Consider the following 22,455-nt stretch of genomic DNA (forward strand, 5'->3'; position numbering starts at 1 on the left):
TGCGCTATGCACCCTGCCGGTTTGTCGCCTATGTTCATTCTTGTGATTGTGTATTCTTCTAGGTCCTCATCCTCGACATCCCGCCAGAGGAACCTGGGAAGATGTACTTCCTGGTCTTCCAGCCAGACTGAGTTTTACATCTTTTTTATGTCTCCCAGGGCAGCATATACTCCACTTCTAAATCTGAGAAGCACAGCTCTAATCTGGTTGAGGACGTCAGGGCCTTTCATCAGCAGGCCATTCATGCTGACACCTCTCCACCTTTGATTGCTGTTCCAGACAATTCTTACTGGAGTTGGACGCGTGTGTGGGTTAAGGGCAATGAGGTGACTGAGATACCAAACTGATCCATCCCAAATGGTGATGGTGTCTTTGGCTCAATTAAGGAATGCTTGCCGAGTAACCATGTCATGTCCTTGTGCAGCATATGCTGCCTTTCACTCTGGTGTTATGGCTAGTTGCTTTTCTGTTCTCAGGAATGCAGCCTCAACTATTTTTCTATTGTTTGGAAGGGAAATGGGGTCTCGTCCACCCAAGGAGACCTGTCATGCCAATGTGGCTCTTTGCTGTAGTGGTCCTCTGCAACATAGGTGAGGCCACTTCTTACCACTTCAAGTTCTCAATCATCTGCGAGAGTCATCTCTTTGCCACCTGGTTGACAATTTCCACAACGGCACCCTCCACACTTTGGGCTACATGCTGCACCAATACTGTCCCATTTCCACCACTCTAGGAAGTCCTGGTTGGTGCTTGAAGTGCTTGATCTCTTGGCATGAACCTGAGTGTTGGGAAGTTTTGTACAAGTGTGCCCTGGACATGTGGGCAGAAACGGTGAGGTCTTCAAAGAGTTCAGGATGAGAGCACAACTGTTATTCCCAACGGTCCATCTCACAGCACAAGGTCTCCAATAACTCCGATCCGTTGAGGTGCTAGCTAGCCCTCTTTGTGGCTTATAAGCAGATTTATTTCATCGGACCTTGTCAGATCTTCAAGTGGGACACCCGGCAAGAGTTTCTGTAGCCATTTGGAGTCCACACTTTTGTGGATATCTGCAATATTGTCTACACAATAACAGACCAATTGATGTGACTTCAGAATGCCTCTTGGAGTCTTCACTCTGATCTTCAAGAGGTACCACTTTGTCTCCACAATGGTCTTCATTCCACCGACACCATGTTCAATGAGAGTGATGTCTTCGCTTCTGAGGTTCAGTTGTTGAACTGTCATTATGACCTTCAAGAAAATCTCTTGCATGCTCCCAACTTCTTATCAGCAGCTTTCTTCTCTGCAAGCTGCAGTGCCCAGAACTGCATGCAATGGTAGAGCATCTTCCTCTAATTCCCATCTCCATAGACAACACAGCCAGTGCGGTCATCACCTGCCTTGGTGGATTTTGTCCTGGCATGTCTGGGCTCAGGCTTCAATTCCCTCTTGTTAGGTTCCTCATCCAGTTGTTCCAGCTGCTCATATATGCTCTCTTTCTCTTTGAAGAAGTCCAAGAGACCGTCAAAACTGAGTCACAGCATTCCTGGCGCCTGCTGCATGGATGAGCCACTCCTTTCTGAGAGGTCCTGGGAGTTTCCCTTCAATCGACTTGGTCACAAGTGGGTTTTTGATGGCGCTGGTGTCCCAAAGCTCACTGAGATCTTGTAGCGCCTCCTCCACAGCTCGGATTAGCTCCACTACTCTTCGTCGCTGCTTACTTTTGATGGGTTGAATTCTTTGCAGCTCTTCCACTATCTCTATAGCAACGGATGTTGAGGTGCCATAGTGATTCTCTAGAACGCGGATGATGTCACAATGTTATGAGTGGTGAGATGAAGGTCTTTGCTGATCTTGTCCTCAAAACTGCCCGACAATTTGGCCTTCTTTACCTCCTTGGAACCGGTTGGCTCACCTTGTCTCTGGAGTGTTTCCCAGTCCCTTTTCCACCTGTGGAAGTCACGTTTGATTCCGGTAAACTTAGGAAAGGTTGTTGGATGTGATGGCTGGTGCAGGTTGACTGGAAGCAATTGGTTCTCTCCTGACTTCTTTCTTTATCCTCTGCTGTCTGCTTGGAAACAAGCTTGGTGGTCTGAAGTTCCAGATCTTTTAAGGTCGTCATGATTTCGGCTACTGCATCTTCAGGAATCCATTGTCTCCACCGACGATGCGTCTCCTTTGCAATCCTCACCAGTCTTTCAAGGTGGTTCAGCATGAACTGACATCCAACCAGGTTCATATCATCAGGTTCCACAACAGTGGTGAGTCTACATTCCTCATATGCTGCCAGAAGAGTTATGGACACGTCATCTTTTCCAAACTTGTCCCACAGGAGCTTCTGGAGTAGACCTTTGACCTCCACCCGCTTTGACTCACATTCTTTTGGAGTGTTAGCCAGAACTTCTTCTTGCACTTTGGTGAGTTCAGTTTCCCCATCTCTGAGCTGTGTCAAAGGTTTGGCCTCTACCTTGTCATTGGCTTCCATGACTTTGTCAGCTGCTGTGATGAGCGTCTTGAAGCTGACTCTTCTCTTTCTCCTTTTTTTGTGGACTTGATTGTCTCTTTTTGCATTGAGGGTCAACAATTGAAAGTTGCAAGGGGAAAAAACTTTAAAGAAGCTGGAAACACATTGGCAATTAGGAACTAATACACATTACATTTCAATGAATAATTTTTGAAAGGACTCTTTACAGCTTTACATACTGGTTCTAACATAAATCATTAAACAACCAATTAAAGATATAAAATAAAAGAATCACAACAATAAAGGTCATCTCACCGTCAGCCACCCTGGTCTTTGCACACAGTTGAGCCCCACTGCATTAGGCACACTCTCCTAGAGCAGCGTTTGTTGTACTGAAGTCTGAGTTGTGGAGCTACAGACTTATATGAATAAGAATAAGAATAAGAATGCCTTTATTGATCCCACAGTGGGGAAATTTTCATTGTTACAGTAGCAAAGATATAGGTCACACAGGGGCGGCGGCATAATGTGGCCATTAATGTATAACATTGACGGCAAACATTTAGAATCAAACCTATGTAGATATACGCAGTAACATGTGTATATACACATGTGTATACACACCAACCTACATCTACATAAAAAATATGAGGAACACTCATTTCGGCCTGTACATAGTACAGAGGAAAAAATACTCTAAGTGACAGTGCTGCAGTGCTGTAGTGAAATTGCTTCAGGTGAGAGCCTTCCTGATTGATGAATGACCTTCATCTGTTGGAAAATTGTGATTGTCATTTTTGTTCTAACATCTGGGGGGGAAATAGCACCAAACTCACATTTTTGAATTGGGGCTCTTTTGTTTTGGTAAAGACTTTTGCCTTGTGTAGAGTTTGCCAAGACAGTGCTCTTCTTCAGCCAAATGTTGTAATAATGCTACTGCATCTTATTTTTACATGTTTTCACGTCTTGGAATGCCAGCAATACAAACATCAGTGTTGGTTTATTGGGGAACTGCCTTGCAACATCTTTTCATGAAAAATCACACATTTCGTATTTTAATATCAGGAAGGCCTAAACACTCTTCCGAGCAAATATGAGGTGGACCTGGTGAACCTGCTAGTAGAAAAACATCAACGAAAAAAAAAAAGTATTTCCTTAAGCCACGAGGTTACCTCTATGATGAAAAATAAGTTTGTAGATGTCTTCAGGCCTTTGCTATTTTCAAAAATGAAACATTTTGAAAAGAGAGGAACATCTGAATCAAGTTACAGTAACTTTAAAGTGGCCAAACATTTGCCCCCTTGTCCTAGAGCACAGGTGTCAAGCTCCGGTCCTGGAGGGCCGCTTTCCTGCTTGTTTTCCAATTCTCCCTGCTGCAACACACCTGTTTCAAATTATCAGGATAGTATCAGGCTCCTTCAGAGCTTGCTGATGAGCTGATCATTTGAATCAGGTATGTTGCAGAAAGGAGGGATTTAAAACATGCAGGAAACAACTTGAGGACACAAGTTTGACACCTATGTCCTAGAGCAGGGGTTGGTAACCTTTAACAATCAAAGAGCCATTTCAACCCGGTTTCCACAGAAAATAAAGCACTGGGAGCCACAAACACTTTTTGACATTAACTTCCAAAAAATGCCAGCTTTTTTGAGTTCCTGGGCACCGCTAAGTTGTATATTATATTGCTATTGCACACTCACTTCCACATAATACGATCTAGAAAAATACATTCAATCAGTAATTCAACACTTAAACTGATTAAAAGAGAACAAAAACCAAGCCATGCAGCGACATCCGAGTATTTCAAAGTCCGCACTCATGCGAAGCGTGCCCCCTGTCTTTGAAAATTCACACCAGCCAACACACCTGCCCAATACAATACATCTTCATTTTGGCTCCAATTCCTTCACAAAACGCCTTCTTTCAGGTTTAAAACCATGAGTGATGCAGTAAATGAAACAATGATTCAACTAACCGTGTCTAGGGTGCATAACCCTTAAAATGAAAAGGAGACTTACCTCACGACGCACGTGAGGGGGTCTTTTTGGAACAAAGCATATCCATCCATCCATCCATTATCGATACCGCTTATCCTCACAAGGGTCATGGGGCGTGCTGGAGCCTATCCCAGCTGTCTTCGGGCAGTAGGCGGGGGACACCCTGAATTGGTTGCCAGCCAATCGCAGGGCACACAAAGATAAATATCCGCACTCACAATCACACCTAGGTGCAATTTAGAGAGTCCCATCAGCTTATCATGCATGTTTTTGAAATGTGGGAGGTAACCGGAGTAGCCGGAGAAAACCCACACAGGCACGGGCAGAACATGCGATGAAGCATATCATCGATCCATATTAAACAACCCAACGTAATCCAGCGAACCTTACTATTTTCACTCGTTATTGCCTAAAAAAGGCTGCAATCGCCAGATGGCCTTGTCGCACACACTTTCGGCCATGAAATTGTGCTTCATTTTACTTGTTGCTATTTTCACCACTTCAAATTGGCTTGAATTGCATAAAATTTACAGATAAAGTAGGGATGGACCAATACAATAGATTTTTAAAAAAATAAATAAAATGTGACCATATTTGCACGTTCGAGATCTTCGGCCTACAGTGACTATATAATTTTATTTTCATATTTTGAGGTCACAATAATCTTAAAATGTATAACTACAATTAAAGAAATGAACACTTTGTTCAGATATTGTGCAGTTTTGGTGTCGCTGGCAGCAGGCATGCCAGAAGGCAGCCACAAATGCTGGCTGTTTCCTGTGCTGTCAAACGCCTCTGAGGAAGGTGAATGCTGATCACCGAAATTGCACAAGGTCTCAAGAAAGAAGTTAAAAACTTTGACTTAATAAGAAGACATGATACACGTTTTGGTTTCCGAAGTTCCTGAATGCATTACGCGACTTGCTGGATTGGAAACAGACGTGTGCAAGTGAGAGGATTGAGCAGACGGCGAAGGACCAGAGATTCGTGTGTACTTATAACTAAGATATGTCTTACATTCTGTCTTTGGAAGACGTTACAATACACTTCAATCGGACACTTATAACTTATTTTTGAAGGCACACAGAGCCGCAACATAAGGATGAAAGAGCCACATGAAGCTTCGGAGCCGCATATTGCCGACGCCTGTCCTAGAGGGTTAACCTGATAGAGTTCAAACTTGGGCTGTACAATCTCAACATTTGGGAACAACAGGAAAACAAATCTTGAGTCTTTGAAAAATTATATGACGGGGGTAGGGAATCAAATTTTCCGTTTCATAGTTCCTTCTAGACGAAACATTTTTGGTTGTATGGTTCACTGAGTGCAATGAAAATCGGGAGGTATAGAGTATGTATCAGCCCACGGGCTACAAAAAAGTCTTTGGAGACATGTGCTAAACCTAACAGTAGACGCAATTTCGATTTTAATTTGGATTTTGGCTTTGTTAGCCTTTTATAGAAGTCATATTTTACCAAACTCCTCCTTGAAATTGTATCCAATAATCTTCAAACTTTGGGTGTAAGACGTTTAAAAAAAAGTTGTCAAAAGATTTTTCTTTTGCCGCATGCTGTTTGCCAAGAAAGAAATATGCTGTTTTTAAGGCTCCATACCTGGTCATAAATAGTGTTGTTCCGATACCAATTTTTGTCCCCAATACTGATTCCACAACCTGGCTGTGCAGTATCGGCCGATGCCGATACCGTACCGATACCTCACCGTTTGAAACATTAACGACATTAGCAAACATTCAGGATCAAACCTATGTAAATATACGCAGTAACATGTGTATATGCACATGTATATACACACTAACATACATCTACATAAAAAGTATGAGGAACACTCATTTTAGCCTGTACATAGTACAGAGGAAAAATTCTCTAACTAAGTGACAGTGCTGCAGTGCTGTAGTGACATGTAAGGAACAGCATTGGATAAAAATAAAACTAGACTAACAGTAGTGGGGAATGTTGAGTATTGCACGGTATTACAGTAGTGGGGAATGTTGGGTATTGCACGATATAAGCTCAGGTGCAGGACTACACAATTGCAATAATGTTCGCCAGTTTGTAGAGACTACACAATGTTCTTGTTAAAGAGTCTGACAGCAGCAGGCAAGAAGGAGCGGCGGAATCTCTCCTTTGCACAGTGAGGGTGTAACAGTCAGTCACTGAAGGAGCTGTGGAGTGCTGTTAGGGTGCCCTGGAGGGGGTGGTCCGGGTTGTCCAGCATTGATGACAGCTTGGCCAACATCCTCCTGTCCCCCACAGAGTCCACAGAGTCCAGGGAGCAGCCCAGGACAGAGGCCCTCTTGACCAGTTTGTCCAGCCGCTTCTTGTCCCGGGCTGAAACGCCGCCTGCCCAGGTGACCACTCCCTTGAAAATGACTGATGCAACCACTGAGTCATAAAAGTTCCTGAGTAGTGTCGCCTGAATCCCAAAAGACCTCAGTCTCCTGAGTAGGAAGAGTCTGCTCTGACTCTTCCTTTAGAGGGCGTCTGTGTTGTCGCTCCAGTCCAGTTTATTCTTCAGATGAGCACCCAAGTACTTGTAAATTGAGACTCTCTCAACATCTGTTCCCCGGATATTCACTGGTGCAGGTGAATAGTGATGGCGCCTACCGAAATCCACCACCATTTCTTTGGATTTCCCCGCATTGATCAGGAGGCGGTTCTGCTGGCACCAGTCCACAAAACCCTGAGTAAGTTCTCTATACTTCCGATCATCGCCTGTGATGAGGCCGACAATCGCAGAGTCGTCAGAGAACTTCTGCAGGTGACAAGTAGGGGTGCTGTAGTTGAAGTCCGAGGTGTAGAGGGTGAAAAGGAAGGGAGCCATGACAGTTCCCTGTGGGGCCCCCGTGCTACAGAGGAGCATGTCAGACACACAGTCCTGTGTCCTCACATACTGTGGCCGGTTTGTGAGGTAGTCCTGGATCCATGTGGTGAGGTGGTGAGCCACCCCCGCCCGCTCCAGCTTGTCTCCCAATAGGGTGGGCTGGATGGTGTTGAAAGCACTGGAGAAATCAAAGAACATGATCGTCACAGTGCTCCCTGCCTTCTCCAGGTGGGAGAGTGAAGTGTGGAGGAGGTAGATGATGGCATCATCCACACTGATGCCAGGCTGGTATGCGAACTGGACTGAGTCCATTGAGGAGCTCACCAAGGGGCGCAGGTGGACAAGGACCATTCTCTCCAGGGTCTTCATCAGGTGAGACGTCAACGCCACTGGTCTGAAGCTGTTGAGCTCCTTCCGATGGGGGTCTTTGGCACCGGGACCAGGCAGGATGTTTTCCACACCTGGGGGACTCTGCCCAGCTTCAGGCTCAGGTAGAACATGTGCTGGACAATTCCACACAGCTGGTATGCGCAGTATTCGAGGGGGTTACACACCCAGCAGGAGGAATAGGTGGAGGCTGCAGCAGGAGAGACTGAGTGGGGGCAGGCATCTGATCGAACCTATTGAAAAAGAAGTTCAGCTCATTTGCCCACTGCAGGTCCCCCCCAGTCCGGGTCTTGGGTTGTCCGTGGCCTGAGATGGTCTTCATTCCCCTCCAGACTCCCCTGGCATTATTCTGCAGCAGCTGCTCCTCCATCCTCTTCCTGTAGGACCTTTTCCCCTCTCTGATCCTCCTCCTCAGCTGGCGTCTTCCACTCCTCTTTGTTGCCTGACGCAAAAGCCCTCTTTTTCTCCTTCAGGGGAGCTTTTATGTCTGGTGTGATCCAGGGTTTGTTGTTGGAGAAACACCTTACTGTCCTGGTGGGTATGGTGTTCTCTATGCAGAAATTTATATAGTCTGTAACAGTGTCTGTTAGACTAATAATGTCTTCCCCCGTGGGCATCGCTTAATACTTCCCACACAGTTCTGCTGAAGCAGTCCTTTAAGGCCTCCTCGGCCTCTCCAGACCATCTCTGAACCGTGCTCTTCACAGCTGGCTGCCTGTGGACCAGAGGTTTGTACACAGACTGGAGAACCACCAGGTTGTGATCAGATTTGCCCAACGGGAGGAGGGGCAGTGATGTGTATGCCTCCTTGGTATTGGCATAGACAAGGTCCAGTGTTTTATTGTCTCTAGTGTGGCAGGTGACATACTGTGTGAATGAAGGCAGAGAGGAGGAAGGGGAGGCATGATTGAAGTCACCAGAGATGAGTATCAGGGCATTTGGGTGCTGTGTTTGTTGCCTGCTCACGGCTGCAGTCAAGACATCACGGGCTGTGTCAGGGGGGGGACGTAGACGGTCACCGCAATCACATAACTAAACTCTCGCGGGATGAAGAATGGCCTCATGCCAACAGCTAGCAGCTCAATATCCCTGCTGCAAAGCTGCTCCTTAATCGTGATTTGCCCAGGATTACACCATCTATCGTTCACAAACACAGCCAGCCCTCCTCCTTTCCTCTTTCCACTCTCCAGCATCCTGTCCCTGCGTATGATTTGGAAGCCGTCCAATTCTACGACCGTGTTTGGCGCTAGCGCTGTTAGCCACGAATCCGTGAATAGCATCAGGCTAGCCTCCCGGAAGTCCCTCTCATGCCAGGTAAGCGCCGCTATTTCGTCCATCTTGTTGGGGAGAGATCTAACATTCCCCATGATAACAGACGGGAGGACGGGATGGTATCGTCTCCTCCTTTCCCGGCGTTTAACCCCCGCACGAGATCCCCGTCTCTTCCTCCTCAGCTCACGGGGGATATCGGGTCTCGCCCCGGGAGCCGGCGCAGGATTAGCACGGAGTGCTAACAGCTGATTCCGGCTGTAAACAATGGGGGCGCGGCTCCGAGCCAAGTTACCGAACACGATTGCGCAAAAAATAGCCACCAGCAGCAGCAAGAATTACGCAGTTTGGGTGTCCATTGCCACGCAGGTTTACGACTATCAACTATGTGAAAAAGGTATGAGGTAGAGTAATAGTAAGGTACAAAAACACACGAAAAGGCTCACCGGTGAGCCGGAGCTGCTGTAGCGGGCTGCCACTCGCGCGGCGCCGAAACCGGAAATAAAGACATAAAGAATTGCACACTCACTTGGATGTAAAATTATTCGTATTTAAATCATCACTTGCGAAGTATCTGTAGTAACATATACACACAAAATACATATGTTGAATAAAAAGCCTATTTTTATAGCGCTTCGTGCTTGTGAAATAAAGCAAGGTTCAGCATTTGTACTTCTAAAATATATTCAGTGATTCTAACCGTGCGTGATGTCACATTTGTATTCTGCCAGAGGGGCAGGCGGACGAGTGAGTGAGATAACAGAAGTCCGTTATGTGTTTCTAAAAATGGTTAACACTTGTGCTGTTTATGGTTACTCTAATTGGTCAACTAGAGATTTTATTTTGTGATACCGGCAGTGATTCAAATTAACCGGAGGCAAAAACGAAGTTGTTTGAAAGCAGACGCGCACAATGGCTGTCACATCTTCAACGTGACCACTGAACACCATCACAACATACAAGGTCATGATCTGATGACTTTATATCAGTTATTGTTTTCTTTTTACTTTTCATTCAATGTTTACTTTGCACTGCTGTTCAACATTAATCTGTTAATTATATAGGTATACAAATTTCATATACGTTGATGGAAAATTTTGCTGAGCGATGTGTTGTAAACAAACTCGTCTCTTTGTTAGCAGATAGCAAGCTAGGGTGAGCTCGAAAAGCTTCGACGGGTCATAAAGACGAGTTTATCTGGACGCAAACCATTTCATGAAAGACGTTTTACATCATTAAACTAGTGATTGATGTACTGTGTCAAACAAAAGCAACATACTGTACTTTGCTACAAGACAAAGATCCAGCCAACATGCCCCCAAAGTAATTGCAGGCTCTTGATAGCATCGAAGTCCCCCCAAGCAACTGCCTCCAATTTGGCGATGTATGTCCTTATAGCGACCTTTTTCATCAAACTAGACAGTAGACAGATGACCAATAACGCTAATAATAGATAAGGCTTCTCCTCGTATTTTCCTTCCGCATGCGGCCCTCAAATATGCGCGCTGCGTTCAAATAATGATACCAGTATCGATAACTGGCATCTTCATTTTATTTGTTAGTACCCCGATCCGATACCAGCGTTCTAATTTGGTATTGGGAAACCTTCCGATACAAGTATCGGTATCGGAACAACACTAGTCATAAACTCATAAAAATTTGAACACGCATCAGGCCTTGTGAATATTTCAGAGTGTTATTGTCTTATGTGCCAGTACTTAAATGCACACGTATCCCAACGTGGCCAGGATTGAAAGGGCCCTTTATAGCTTGCTCTTGTTGCCTTCACACGTCTTATTCTACTCACTCAACTTTAACACATACTGTATCTTAATGTATTTTATTCCTTGCATTTTTTTGACATCCTTGTACTTCCCAATTTCCTGACCGATTCTCACCATTACAACTTAATTCATTTTTCAGAGTTTTGTCAAAATTTCACATTTTGCACACCAAAAATTCCCCATTCCTTTTTTCCTTTTTTTTCAACATTGCAAAAATTAAAAAAAATATATATCATATTATATCGCAAATAAAATTGCTGCAACAAATTTCCTATTAATTCCTAATAACATCTAAACAAAACAGATTCACATCACTCCCATTTAAAATTCAAAGTACTCAGCTCCTTTAAGTAGCCTTGAGAACAATTTTCAATGTGACAAAAATTACCATTCACTGAAAATTCACCATTTTCACCATTAAAGTAACCACATAAAAATTCCCTATTAATTCTCAAAGACATATCAACAAGACAGATTCACATTGTTCACATTCGAAATTCTAAACATTCAGCTCATTCAATTAAAAAAATCTGATGTACCAAAGAATATTTTCCCAACTAAAGTTCCCACAAAAAATATCCCTGTCCATTCTCAGTGACACATTACACAAAAGAGAATCATGTCACTCCCATTCTAATTTGTACATTTTCAGTCCATTAAACACGAAAAAAATAAAATTTACTCATAGTTCAACCGGCTCAATTTTAAGATACCCTCAAAAAAATGCTATCCATTCTCAATGACACGTTCAACAAAACCGATCCTCATCTTTGCCACTTGAAATTGTAAATATTAAGCTCTTTCAATTCACCAAGGATTTTCAACATACCAAATATTCCCACTTACCTAAAATTCAACATTTTCACCACTAAAATTCCCACAAAAAATCCCCATTCCATAATAAAAAATAAAAACAAAACAAACAAATAAACAAAACAATGTGTACATTTTTGGACCGATTCAAACCGTTCCACCTTTAAACTTTTCAGCTTCAGGAGTAGGCGAGCTTCCTGCATTGCAGCAAGTTGGGCTCATCAACTTCACTGCATTTCATTGCCATTCTGGAATGTGAAAGATCACATTATGAATAAGTTCTCAAGCGTGGTCGTATGGTTTCGGGTAATTTACATCAAATACAATGCTTTGGCGCACCTATCAACTGCACCCAAATGGGATGGGTGGTCCAAGGTTGCCCCATTTTTTTTTTTTTAATCACATATGCTTGTGAGCACTGATGCACTTCCCCAACCATGTTGGGTGTAATACGTTACTTTTGTAATACAGTGTTACAGTAATACATTACATTTAGCCGGTAATGAAGTAAAATAACGAGTTACTCTCTATATTTTTATATTGTAATTACAGTTACTGAGTCCAGTAACGTGTCACGATATCGGGACCACAAGACATATTGTCTGTCTGTCACTATAAAATGGTGGCATAGCTAGATGAGCAAAGATACATTATAACTGTAAGTTATAAACAGATAATTTTCTGACCAATGAAGTGAATTTTTTATAATTTCTTACGGCACACTTTAGGAGCTCACACGGCACTTTAATGTGCCCCAAAACACTGGTTGGGAATCACTGCAGTCCAAGACTGTGAATAAGTCATTTTTGCACAAGTTGTCCCCTTTAACAAAATTGTGTCTTTTCCCCACCTCAGTTACGACTCCAACATGGATGACAGCAGAGACAACAAGAAGAACCGCTTCGCTAACACCATGGTCTTCATGGAGGAGTATCTCAACAATGTGTTGAATGAGGAGCTGCCCTTTCACAATGAGGAGAAGAACAAGCTGACCTATGAGGTCCGTTGGGACCTTGGGCACTGCTAGCACTTCCTTTGCAGTTTTTGCCTCCTCTTGACTTCCTTACTGTTCCTTCTGCAGGTGGTGAGCTTGGCGCGGCATCTCATCTACTTTGGCTTCTACAGCTTCTTTGAGCTGCTGCGACTCACCAGAACTCTGCTGGGCATCATCGACTGTGGGCCCAACCCTTCCCACGGCACCACGCTGATCCAAGACGAAGGATCAGGTAACCTGCCTGCAAACATCCTGGCCAGTCAGAACATCAGTCTTATATCTTTCTGTCCAAAAGTAGACCCCACTCTAAAATAAGTCCACTCGAACAAGAAGACCTTTCCCTAACCAGGTGCCTCCCCCTCAGTTGCAAGTCCTGGTGGTGAGAGACAACCAATGGGCGTCCATGCCTGTTTTAACATGTAAGACCGCATGCGGCCGTCATTAACATGTAATGTCATGGACGGCCATTGGCCAGCAGCTGTAGTTGGGGGGGCGGATCTTGTTTTGAGGATGAGGATGCCTTTATTAGCTTTTTTGCATGCATACATTTTTTGGGGGGATTACATGAGAGTACAACATTTAAGTATTTTCATGCACGAGTGTGTATCGTCAATGGTTACATTTAAATGACAGTTAGAATCGATATAAGAAGCATGCAACTGTGCATTGGGTTGGTCCCGTTGGTGACAGAGTTCAGAGATCCTGCCCTGGTTGTTTTCTGTCATCAGTCTGGACTTTTCTTGATGTCTGGTCTTTGTTGGTGTTGCTGTCTCGTTCTCGACAGCGTGCTGAAGACGGCTCGGTCCGCGTCGGATGCGGCCGGCAGCTCGGTTATGAAGTTGCCTTTGGATGGCGGTTGCGCCAATACTCCTCGGTTGATGGGTAAGTGCGGTATGGTGTGGTAGGTGCACCAAGGTGCGTTGTTTGGAGTGTGATTGGGATATATGATGTTGGAGGTCAAAGGCATGTTGATGGCCAGTCGTTCTGGAGCTGTTTCTAACATAGTGATGAGTACTTGGTTTTGATGAGGTTGTTGCTGGAGTCGAAGTTCGGTATGGGTGACATCCACTGTTGATCCATGATGCCCGGTCTGATTATGGCGTTTTTGTTCCAGTGCCTGCCCGTGGCTGAAGGGTTGGTGTCCGTCTGGGACACCCATCTGTTCAGGTGACTGTGCGGTGTCACGTTGGCTTTGTTCATCATGTGTATTTCTTGCGAGTACACCGTGGCCGTGTTGGCTCTGCCCGGCGTGTGCGTTGGGTTGAATGGTTGCATCATGTGCGTGTTCAGCCATATCTCTTCTTTGGCTGTCCATTCGTACGTGCCAGCGTTTGTACACAGACGCAGTTCTAGTATTTGGTCGGCGTTTATGAGCAGATCCCACCCGAAGAATATGTTGTGTTGTGTGTGTGTGGTTGTGCGGTATATTCCATGTTTGTAGGTGGGTAACATAAACCTGGCGCCGTTTGTGAGTCCCTCGCGGTACCAGAATTGGTGGTATGAGACGTCCGCGGGTTCTTCTCACTCTGTCTCGTAGTTGTTGTCTGTGTAGCACAGCGCATGGATGGTGTTGTTGAATCTGGTGATGGTCGTGTTACCCTGAATGGCAGTTTGTTCGGTCAGCGTTATCATGTTGGAGACGGTGCATCTTGCGCCCGTCATGTGAAAGGTTCGGTTGTTGTATATGAGTTGGAACCAGCCTTTAGGCGTTAAGAAATTGATCCAGGTTTGATTTGGTATGCGGTGGTAGCCCGTCAGGTATTCTAAAGGGTTTCTGTCTTGGTCTTGTGGCACATTTGGCATTTTCTATGTATGCGTAGTAGCTGTTGGAGAATTTCATGATATGAGTTTTTTTTCCCGCGGACTGTTTGATGTACAGCATGTAATCTACCCAGTCCTGTCCGTCTATCGGCGCGCCTAGCTTGTTGTTGTCGTCGGCAGCAGCGGTCTGCCCGCCCACCCCACCGACTGTTTCAGTTTGAGTTGTATGCCCCCCGTCAGGCTCGCAAAAGAGTTCAGTAAGAGTGTATGGGAGTTCCTCACCAGTCACACGATCAGTTGGTCTTCCTCGCTGTCCCTCAGCAGGTCTCTCATCGACACGTCTGAAAGCGGGCGAAAGCAGCGTCTGCGAGGACGAAGAGGCCACTTGTTCTGCACCTTGTGGTGCCGCCAGATCCGTGTTTTGAAAGCCAACCTCTGTCAGCTGTGGCGCTACCGATGACTGGAGGTCCTGTTGCGTCCGCCTGCCCGTGATCCTCTGCTGAGTGTCACCGCCGCCTCGTCTGTTGTTGTCGTCCCGCCCAGGAGGTTGCTTACTCTGTACTCTGTGCCACTCTGTAGGTTCTACAGCAGGTTCAGTTTCTTGTGCGTCGTCAGGTAGTACAGCCTCAGTTGTGTATGACCGCCTGCTGGTTGGATTTGTGCAGGTGATTTTCTATGATCTCCGGAGCTCTCTCCAGCATCTCCTGCAAGGTCAGCGCGTTGTGCATGTTGTGCATGATGGCCATCGGGTTTTTGATGTTTTCCTCCGACTGCCAGCGCACCAACGGTCTGTAGGTCGCGATGGTCAATGCCTCCAGCAGTAGCTCGCTGTTGATCCATGCAGACATGCGCTGTTTGGAGATGTATCGGAGGAGAGCAGGCAACGGTCTCACCTTCTGGCTTTTGAAGCACCCGGCTTTGTGGAAGCACTGATTGAAAGTACACTTTATATTGTCCGACCGTTTGGAAGTCGACATGAGCACGTGGTAGTGGAGCATGTTGCCTTCCGATAACTCGCTTTTTACGAGCCATAGTTGCGAATTGTCCTCAAGCCATTCGAAAAGGGTACTCACGGTCTGGATGGTGATCACGATGGCGTTGAAGGTGTGTATCGTCACCTGCATGATCAATTTCATGTAGTCGTTGTAGTTGGCTTGCGTGCACGCCTCTTTGAAGTCCTCCGATATGACGTCCGAGCAGTAGACAGTCTGTAGAGTTATTGTTCGCTCTCTCCAGTCTTGTTCTGGTCCTCGTAGAGTTGAAAGGCTTCGTTCTCCTCCTCCCCCTCCAGCAGGACTGTCGATGCGGGAGACACTGGTTCTGGCGCCGCGCGAGTGGCAGCCCGCTACAGTAGCTCCGGCTCATCGGTGAGCCTTTTCGTGTGTTTTTGTTCCTTAATATTACTCTACCTCATACTTTTTTCATATAGTTGATAGTCGTAACTTGGGTAGCAATGGACACCCAAACTGCGGTATTCTTGCTGCTGCTGATTCTATTTTTTGCGCGATCGTGTCTGGCGACTTGGCTCGGAGCCGCGCCCCCATTGTTAACAGCCGGAATCAGCTGTTAGCACTCCGTGCTAACCCTGCGCCGGCTCCCGGGGCGAGACCCGATATCCCCCGTGAGCTGAGGAGGAAGAGACGGGGATCTCGTGCGAGGGTTAAACGCTGGGAAAGGAGGAGACGATACCATCCCGTCCTCCCGTCTGTTATCATGGGGAATGTTAGATCGCTCCCCAACAAGATGGACGAGCTAGCGGCGCTTACCCGGCATGAGAGGGACTTCCGGGAGGCTAGCCTGATGCTATTCACGGAGTCGTGGCTAACAGCGCTAACGCCGAGCGCCGTCGTAGAGTTGGACGGCTTCCAAATCATACGCGCGGACAGGATGCTGGAGAGTGGAAAGAAGAAAGGAGGAGGGCTGGCTTTGTTTGTGAGCGATAGATGGTGTAATCCTGGGCAAATCACGATTAAGGAGCAGCTTTGCAGCAGGGATATTGAGCTGCTAGCGGTTGGCATGAGGCCATTCTACATCCCGCGAGAGTTTAGTCATGTGATCGCGGTGACCGTCTACGTCCCACCAGCTGCGAGCAGCGACACAGCCTGTGATGTCTTGACTGCAGCAGTGGGCAGGCTACAAACACAGCACCCAAATGCGCCGATACTCATCTCTGGTGACTTCAATCATGCTTCCCCAGCCAGCTGTGACCCGCACGGTTCAGAGATGGTCTGGAGAGGCCGAGGAGGCCTTAAAGGACTGCTTCAGCACAACTGTGTGGGAAGTATTCAGCGATGCTCACGGGGGAAGACATTATTAGTCTAACGGACACTGTTACAGACTATATAAATTTCTGCATGGAGAACACCATACCCACCAGGACAGTAAGGTGCTTCTCCAACAACAAACCCTGGATCAAACCAGACATAAAAGCTCTCCTGAAGGAGAAGAGGAGGGCTTTTGCGTCAGGCAACATAGAGGAGCGGAAGACTGTGCAGCGCCAGCTGAGAAGGAGGATCAGAGAGGGGAAAAGGTCCTACACGAAGTGGATGGAGGAGCAGCTGCTACAGAATAACGCCAGGGGAGTCTGGAGGGGCCTGAAGACCATCTCAGGCCACGGAAAACCCAAGACCCGGACTGGGGGGGACCTGCAGTGGGCAAATGAGCTGAATCTCATTTTCAATAGGTTCGATCAGATGCCTGCGTCCATTCAGTCTCTCCTGCTGCAGCCTCCACCTACTCCTGCTGCTGGGCGTGTCACCCCCTCCCCCCTTTTCTCCACAGTCTCCAGCTCCCAGCTACACCAGATAGCCACCACTCCCTCCTGCCCAGCCTTGGCCTTCACAACATCTCAGGTGAGGAACCAGCTGAAGAAGATGAAGGCAAGGAAGGCAGCGAGTCCAGATGGCATCAGCCCCCAGCTCCTCAAATCCTGCTTAGACCAGCTGTGTGGAATTGTCCAGCACATGTTCAACCTGAGCCTGAAGCTGGGCAGGGTCCCCCAGCTATGGAAAACATCCTGCCTGGTCCCGGTGCCAAAGACCCCCCACCCGAAGGAGCTCAACAGCTTCAGACCAGCGGCGCTGACGTCTCACCTGATGAAGACCCTGGAGAGACTGGTCCTTGTCCACCTGCGCCCCCTGGTGAGCTCCTCAATGGACCCACTCCAGTTCGCAAATCAGCCTGGCATCAATGTGGATGATGCCATCATCTACCTCCTCCACACTTCACTCTCCCACCTGGAGAAGGCGGGGAGCACTGTGAGGATCATGTTCTTTGATTTCTCCAGTGCTTTCAACACCATCCAGTACACCCTACTGGGAGACAAGCTGGAGCGGGCGGGGGTGGCCCACCACCTCACCACATGGATCCAGGACTACCTCACAAACCGGCCACAGTATGTGAGGACACAGGACTGTGTGTCTGACGTGCTCCTCTGCAGCACGGGGGCCCCACAGGGAACTGTCTTGGCTCCCTTCCTGTTCACCCTCTACACCTCGGACTTCAACTACAACACCCCTACCTGTCATCTGCAGAAGTTCTCTGACGACTCTGCGATTGTCGTCCTCATCACAGGCGGAGATGATCGGGAGTACAGAGAACTTACCCAGGGTTTTGTGGACTGGTGCCAGCAGAACCGCCTCCTGATCAATGCGGGGAAATTCAAATAAATGGTCTCGGCCCGGGACAAGAAGCGGCTGGACAAACTGGTCAAGAGGGCCGGCTCTGTCCTGGGCTGTTCTCTGGACTCTGTGGACTCGGTGGGGGACAGGAGGATGTTGGCCAAGCTGTCATCAATGCTGGGCAACCCGGACCACCCCCTCAAGGGCACCCTAACAGCACTCCACAGCACCTTCAGTGAAAGACTGGTACACGCTTGCAGTGCAAAGGAGAGATTCCGCCGTTCCTTCTTGCCTGCTGCTGTCAGACTCTTTAACAAGAACATTGTGTAGTCTCTACAAACTGGCGGACATTAGTGCAATTGTGCAGTCCTGCACCTGAGCTCATATCGTGCAATACCCAATATTCCCCACTACTGTAATACCGTGCAATACTCAACATTCCCCAGTACTGTTAGTCTTGTTTTATTTTTATCCAATGCTGTTCCTTACATTTCACTACAGCACTGCAGCACTGCAGCACTGTCACTTACTTAGAGTATTTTTCTTCTGTACTATGTACAGGCCAAAATGAGTGTTCCTCATACTTTTTATGTAGATGTATGTTGGTGTGTATATACATGTGTATATACACATGTTACTGCTTATATTTACATAGGTTTGATCCCGAATGTTTGCCGTCAATGTTATACATTAATGGCCACATTATGCCGCCGTCCCTGTGTGACCTATATCTTTGCTGCTGTAACAATGAAAATTTCCCCACTGTGGGATCAATAAAGGCATTCTTTTCTTATCTTATCTTATCTTATCTTATCTTATCTTATCTTATCTTACCTGCATCGCCTCCGTCTGTTCCTCATGGTCCCGGTTCAGGTCTTGGTAGTATCTCTTGAAATCTGGGACCCTGTAGTGATTTTCCAGTTTCCTGAGCTCCAGCAGCTCCTGCAATTCCATCGAGGCCTCCGGGAACCTGGTCAGTGTCATCATCCGGTTCAGGGTCCCCAGGCGGCCCTTCACCGTGGTGTTTTTCAGTCTGAATCTCGTGCAGTGAAATCAGTCCCTCTCGAGTAAGAAATTGTGAGCTGTAGTATTTGGCCAGCAAAAGTTTCTTTACGTCCATAAGGATCCTCTTTCGACATATTGGATCCTTCTCCGGCATCTCTATCAGGAACTAGTTCTCGCTCATACTCATTTTGCTGTTGTTGCTGCTGTTCGTCTTCTTGCTCGTCTTCCTCCTGTTCTTCTGTCCTTGGTCTTTTTGCTGCGAGTTTTTTCTGTATGGCAAAATGTCTCTTTTGTGCCTTGCGTCTGTCCATCTAGTTGTGAGCAAACTGAGAGAGCGGTTTTTGTGCTCCCTTCCTTTTATACTCTTGGTAGACCGACCCTGCTGCACATCTGGAAGCTATTGAGGTTGTTTATATAAGTCTTTATATAACTTGTTTTTGTCTGCGGTTTTAGTAAGCTTTTTAGTAAGCTACTCCTCCTTCATTCCCAACCTCAACCTCATTGACCTTGCCAACACTGTCACGTGGCACTGTTATAAATGTGTACGGCCGCTGTGCGGCCGTTGTCAACGCATACATGGGCTCATCATCTGTGGTTAGGGAGAAGGGGGGTGGGTGCTGTGTGAACTGTGTGGTTGCTACAGAAGCTGGCTCTTGGGACATGAAACTTAACATCCCTGGCAGGGAAGGAGACAAAGCTGGTATGCAATGTAGAGAGGCCACGATTAGAGGTTGTCAAGCTTGCCTCGACACAACGGCTTTGGCTTTGGAATACGAATACGAATAGCTTTATTGTCATTCTACTCAGAGTACAACGAGATTGCTTCGCCTCTTCAGTGAAACAGATAAACAACAACAATAAAATAACACTGTGCTAATGTGCACTAGATAAGAATGAGCTACATACCGGATAAAAGCTTAGGGGATAATATAGGTAAGGTGCTCATTGTGAGTTCACAGTTGGTGGTGGTAGTGGCAGACATGTGTTAGAGTTCAGCATGCTGATGGCTCTTGGGTAGAAGCTGTTCTTTAGTCTGTTTGTCCGTGCTTTGATGCACCTGAAGCACCTGCCAGAGGGCAACAGGTCAAAGAGCTGAGAACCAGGGTGTGTGCTGTCCTTGATGATGTTTCGAGCTCTGCTCAGGCACCGTGATGTGTAAATGTCAGAAAGAGAGGGAAGAGGGCAGCCTATAATTCTCTGCGCTGCTTTGACTGTCCTCTGAAGCTTCACTCTGTCTGCTTTCAGTGCAGCTGCTGTACCAGGTGGAGAGACAGTATGTAAGCAGGCTCTCGATAGATGAGTGGTAGAAGGCCAGCAGCAGCTTCCTGTCCAGGTTTTATTTCCTGAGGACCTTTTGGAAATGTAGACGCTGCTGAGCCTTCTTTGTTACTACTGATGAGTCAAGGTGAGGTCATCAGAGATCTGGACTCTGGAGGTGGGGTTCGGTCTTGTTCCTCCTGAAATCGATGACGATCTCCTTTGTTTTGTGATTGTGTTCAGCTCCAGGTTGTTGTCCTTACACCTGGTTGTTAGTCTCTGGACCTCCTTTATGTAAGCTGTCTCATCACCTCTTGAGATCAGGCCGACCACCGTGCTATCGTCCACGAATTTGACAATGGTGTCATTTTCATGGGCAGGACTGCAGTCGTAGGTGAAGAGACAGTAGCTACAGGAGGGGCCTCAGCACGCAGCCCTGGGGTGATCCAGTTCTCATTGTTCGGGTGGAGGAGAGGTGGGGGCCGAGTCTCACAACCTGGGGCCTGTTGGGCAATGTGATAGGGGGAAGGCCCAGGGTGACTAGTTTGGGGATGTGGAAGTACGTGATGATAGTATAGAATGCTGAGCTGTAATCCACGAAGAGCATCCTGGCGTAGGTCTACTGTCTATCCAGGTTGCTCAGCACATCATGCAGTGCATTGTTAATGGCACCCTCATTTAATCTGTTTGACCGGTATGCGAACTGGTGAAGGTCTAGTGTTGGGGGGAGACAGCCCTTGATGTGCTGGAGAACCAGTCTCTCCAAGCACTTCATAATTATTGGTGTGAAGGCAACAGGGCGGTAGTCATTGAGGGTGGATGTTGGTTATCTCTTGGTTACTGGGATGATGGTGGAGGATTTCAGACAGGAGGGGATGACTGCTTGGGCCAGTGAGAGGTTGAAGATCCTGCAGAAGATGTGTGACAGCTGATGGGCACATGCTGTGAGCACCTTGCCGGGTATTCCGTCAGGACCAGCAGCCTTCCTCGGGGGGGGGGGGGGGGGGGGGGTTGGGCTGGGGGGTAGGGAGGAGCGTTTGAGGTGAGTCAAAGCGGGCAAAGAAGCAGTTCAGGTACTCTGCCAGTGACACACTCAGGTCCCGTGGTGTTATATCAGACCCTCTGTAGTGGGTGATGCTCTCTAGGCCCTGCCACATCTCCCGTGATCTATTGCTGGCAAAGTGTAACTCCAACCTCCTCTTGTGTTCCGCTTTGGCTTGTTTGATACCTTTCTTCAGGTCAGCATGAGCCGCACTGTACAGAGCTCTGTCGCCTGGCCTGAAGTTGGTATCACAGGCCTTGAGGACCTGGCTGTACATCCAGAGTTTTTGGTTTGGGAAAACTCGGAGAGTCTTGTCCACTGACCCAGTTTCAATGCAGAACCTCACGTAGTCCAGCACGGCCACTGTGTATGTTTCCAGGTCTCATGCTCAAAGAGGTCCCAGTCTGTTTGTTGGAGGCACTCTGAGTGTGGTTTCAGGCCAGGTCGTGATGGTCTTTATGGCGGGCCTGGACCTGCGTCTGTAGGGGTTGTAGGCGGGTGTGAGCAGCAAGGAGAGATGTTCTGACTGGCCGAGCTGGGGTACTGGTATTGCTCTGTAATCGTGTTTGATGTTCGAGTACACGTGATCCTCTTGTTGGGCACTTTACATGCTGGTGGAATTTTGGGAGTGCAGCTGGCATCGGGGATCCTCGGGGTTAGCCAGGTATCTGTGATAACGAACACACAACAGTCCCTGACGTAGCGTTTTCCCAACAGTTGTAATTCCAGGTCATCCATTTTGTGGGCCACGGATCTGGCGTGAAGTACAGACTCGGCAGAGTTGGCTTGTGTGTGGGTGGTTTCGTAGCTTTAGCAGGAGCCCAGACCTGCGGCCCCGCTTCTGCTTCCTCTCCGCCCGCCGTCGCCTCCGTCGCCTCCCGGACCCGATAATGATCCACAGTGAGCCCGGCGGCCTCACTATTTCGTGTCGGATGTTGGTTAGTGTGGTAGTCCCTCGAGAAAGTGTGTTTGTACTAGTCTTGAGATGGATTGGACTTTCTTCCACTCTAGAGTTGCTCCCGGCTGACCCGCCTTAAATTAAGGGGGCACGTGAAATGCTTGGCACCCATGGGGCCCGGCCGGGCTCAGCCCGAAAAGGACACGTGGGTCCCCCTTCCCATGGGCTCACCACTGGTGGGAGGGGCCAAAGGGGTCGGGTGCCGTGTGAGGTGGGCGGCGGCAGAAGACAGGGACCTTGGCGGTCCGATCCCCGGCAACAAAAACTAGCTCTTGGGACAT

General features: G+C 47.4%; 1 protein-coding gene across 13 annotated transcripts in view; it reads left to right on the forward strand.

Annotated features, from left to right (window-relative positions):
• Positions 1-22,455, forward strand: part of itpr3 (inositol 1,4,5-trisphosphate receptor, type 3) — a 373,289-nt gene that overhangs the window by 184,278 nt on the left and 166,556 nt on the right. For all 13 annotated transcript variants that reach the window (XR_015088794.1, XM_086046039.1, XM_086046029.1 and 10 more), the window contains 2 exons: positions 12,393-12,537; positions 12,619-12,763. Coding sequence is in view for 12 of the 13 variants with exons in the window: in XM_086046039.1 (XP_085902165.1) it covers positions 12,393-12,537; positions 12,619-12,763 (290 nt within the window). In the remaining variant the exon portion in view is untranslated. The remainder of the gene's footprint in view (positions 1-12,392; positions 12,538-12,618; positions 12,764-22,455) is intronic.

Source organism: Filicampus tigris, chromosome 1, assembly GCF_054856515.1.
Source record: "Filicampus tigris isolate MCC_2025a chromosome 1, RoL_Ftig_1.0, whole genome shotgun sequence".
Taxonomy (NCBI): Eukaryota; Metazoa; Chordata; class Actinopteri; order Syngnathiformes; family Syngnathidae; genus Filicampus; species Filicampus tigris.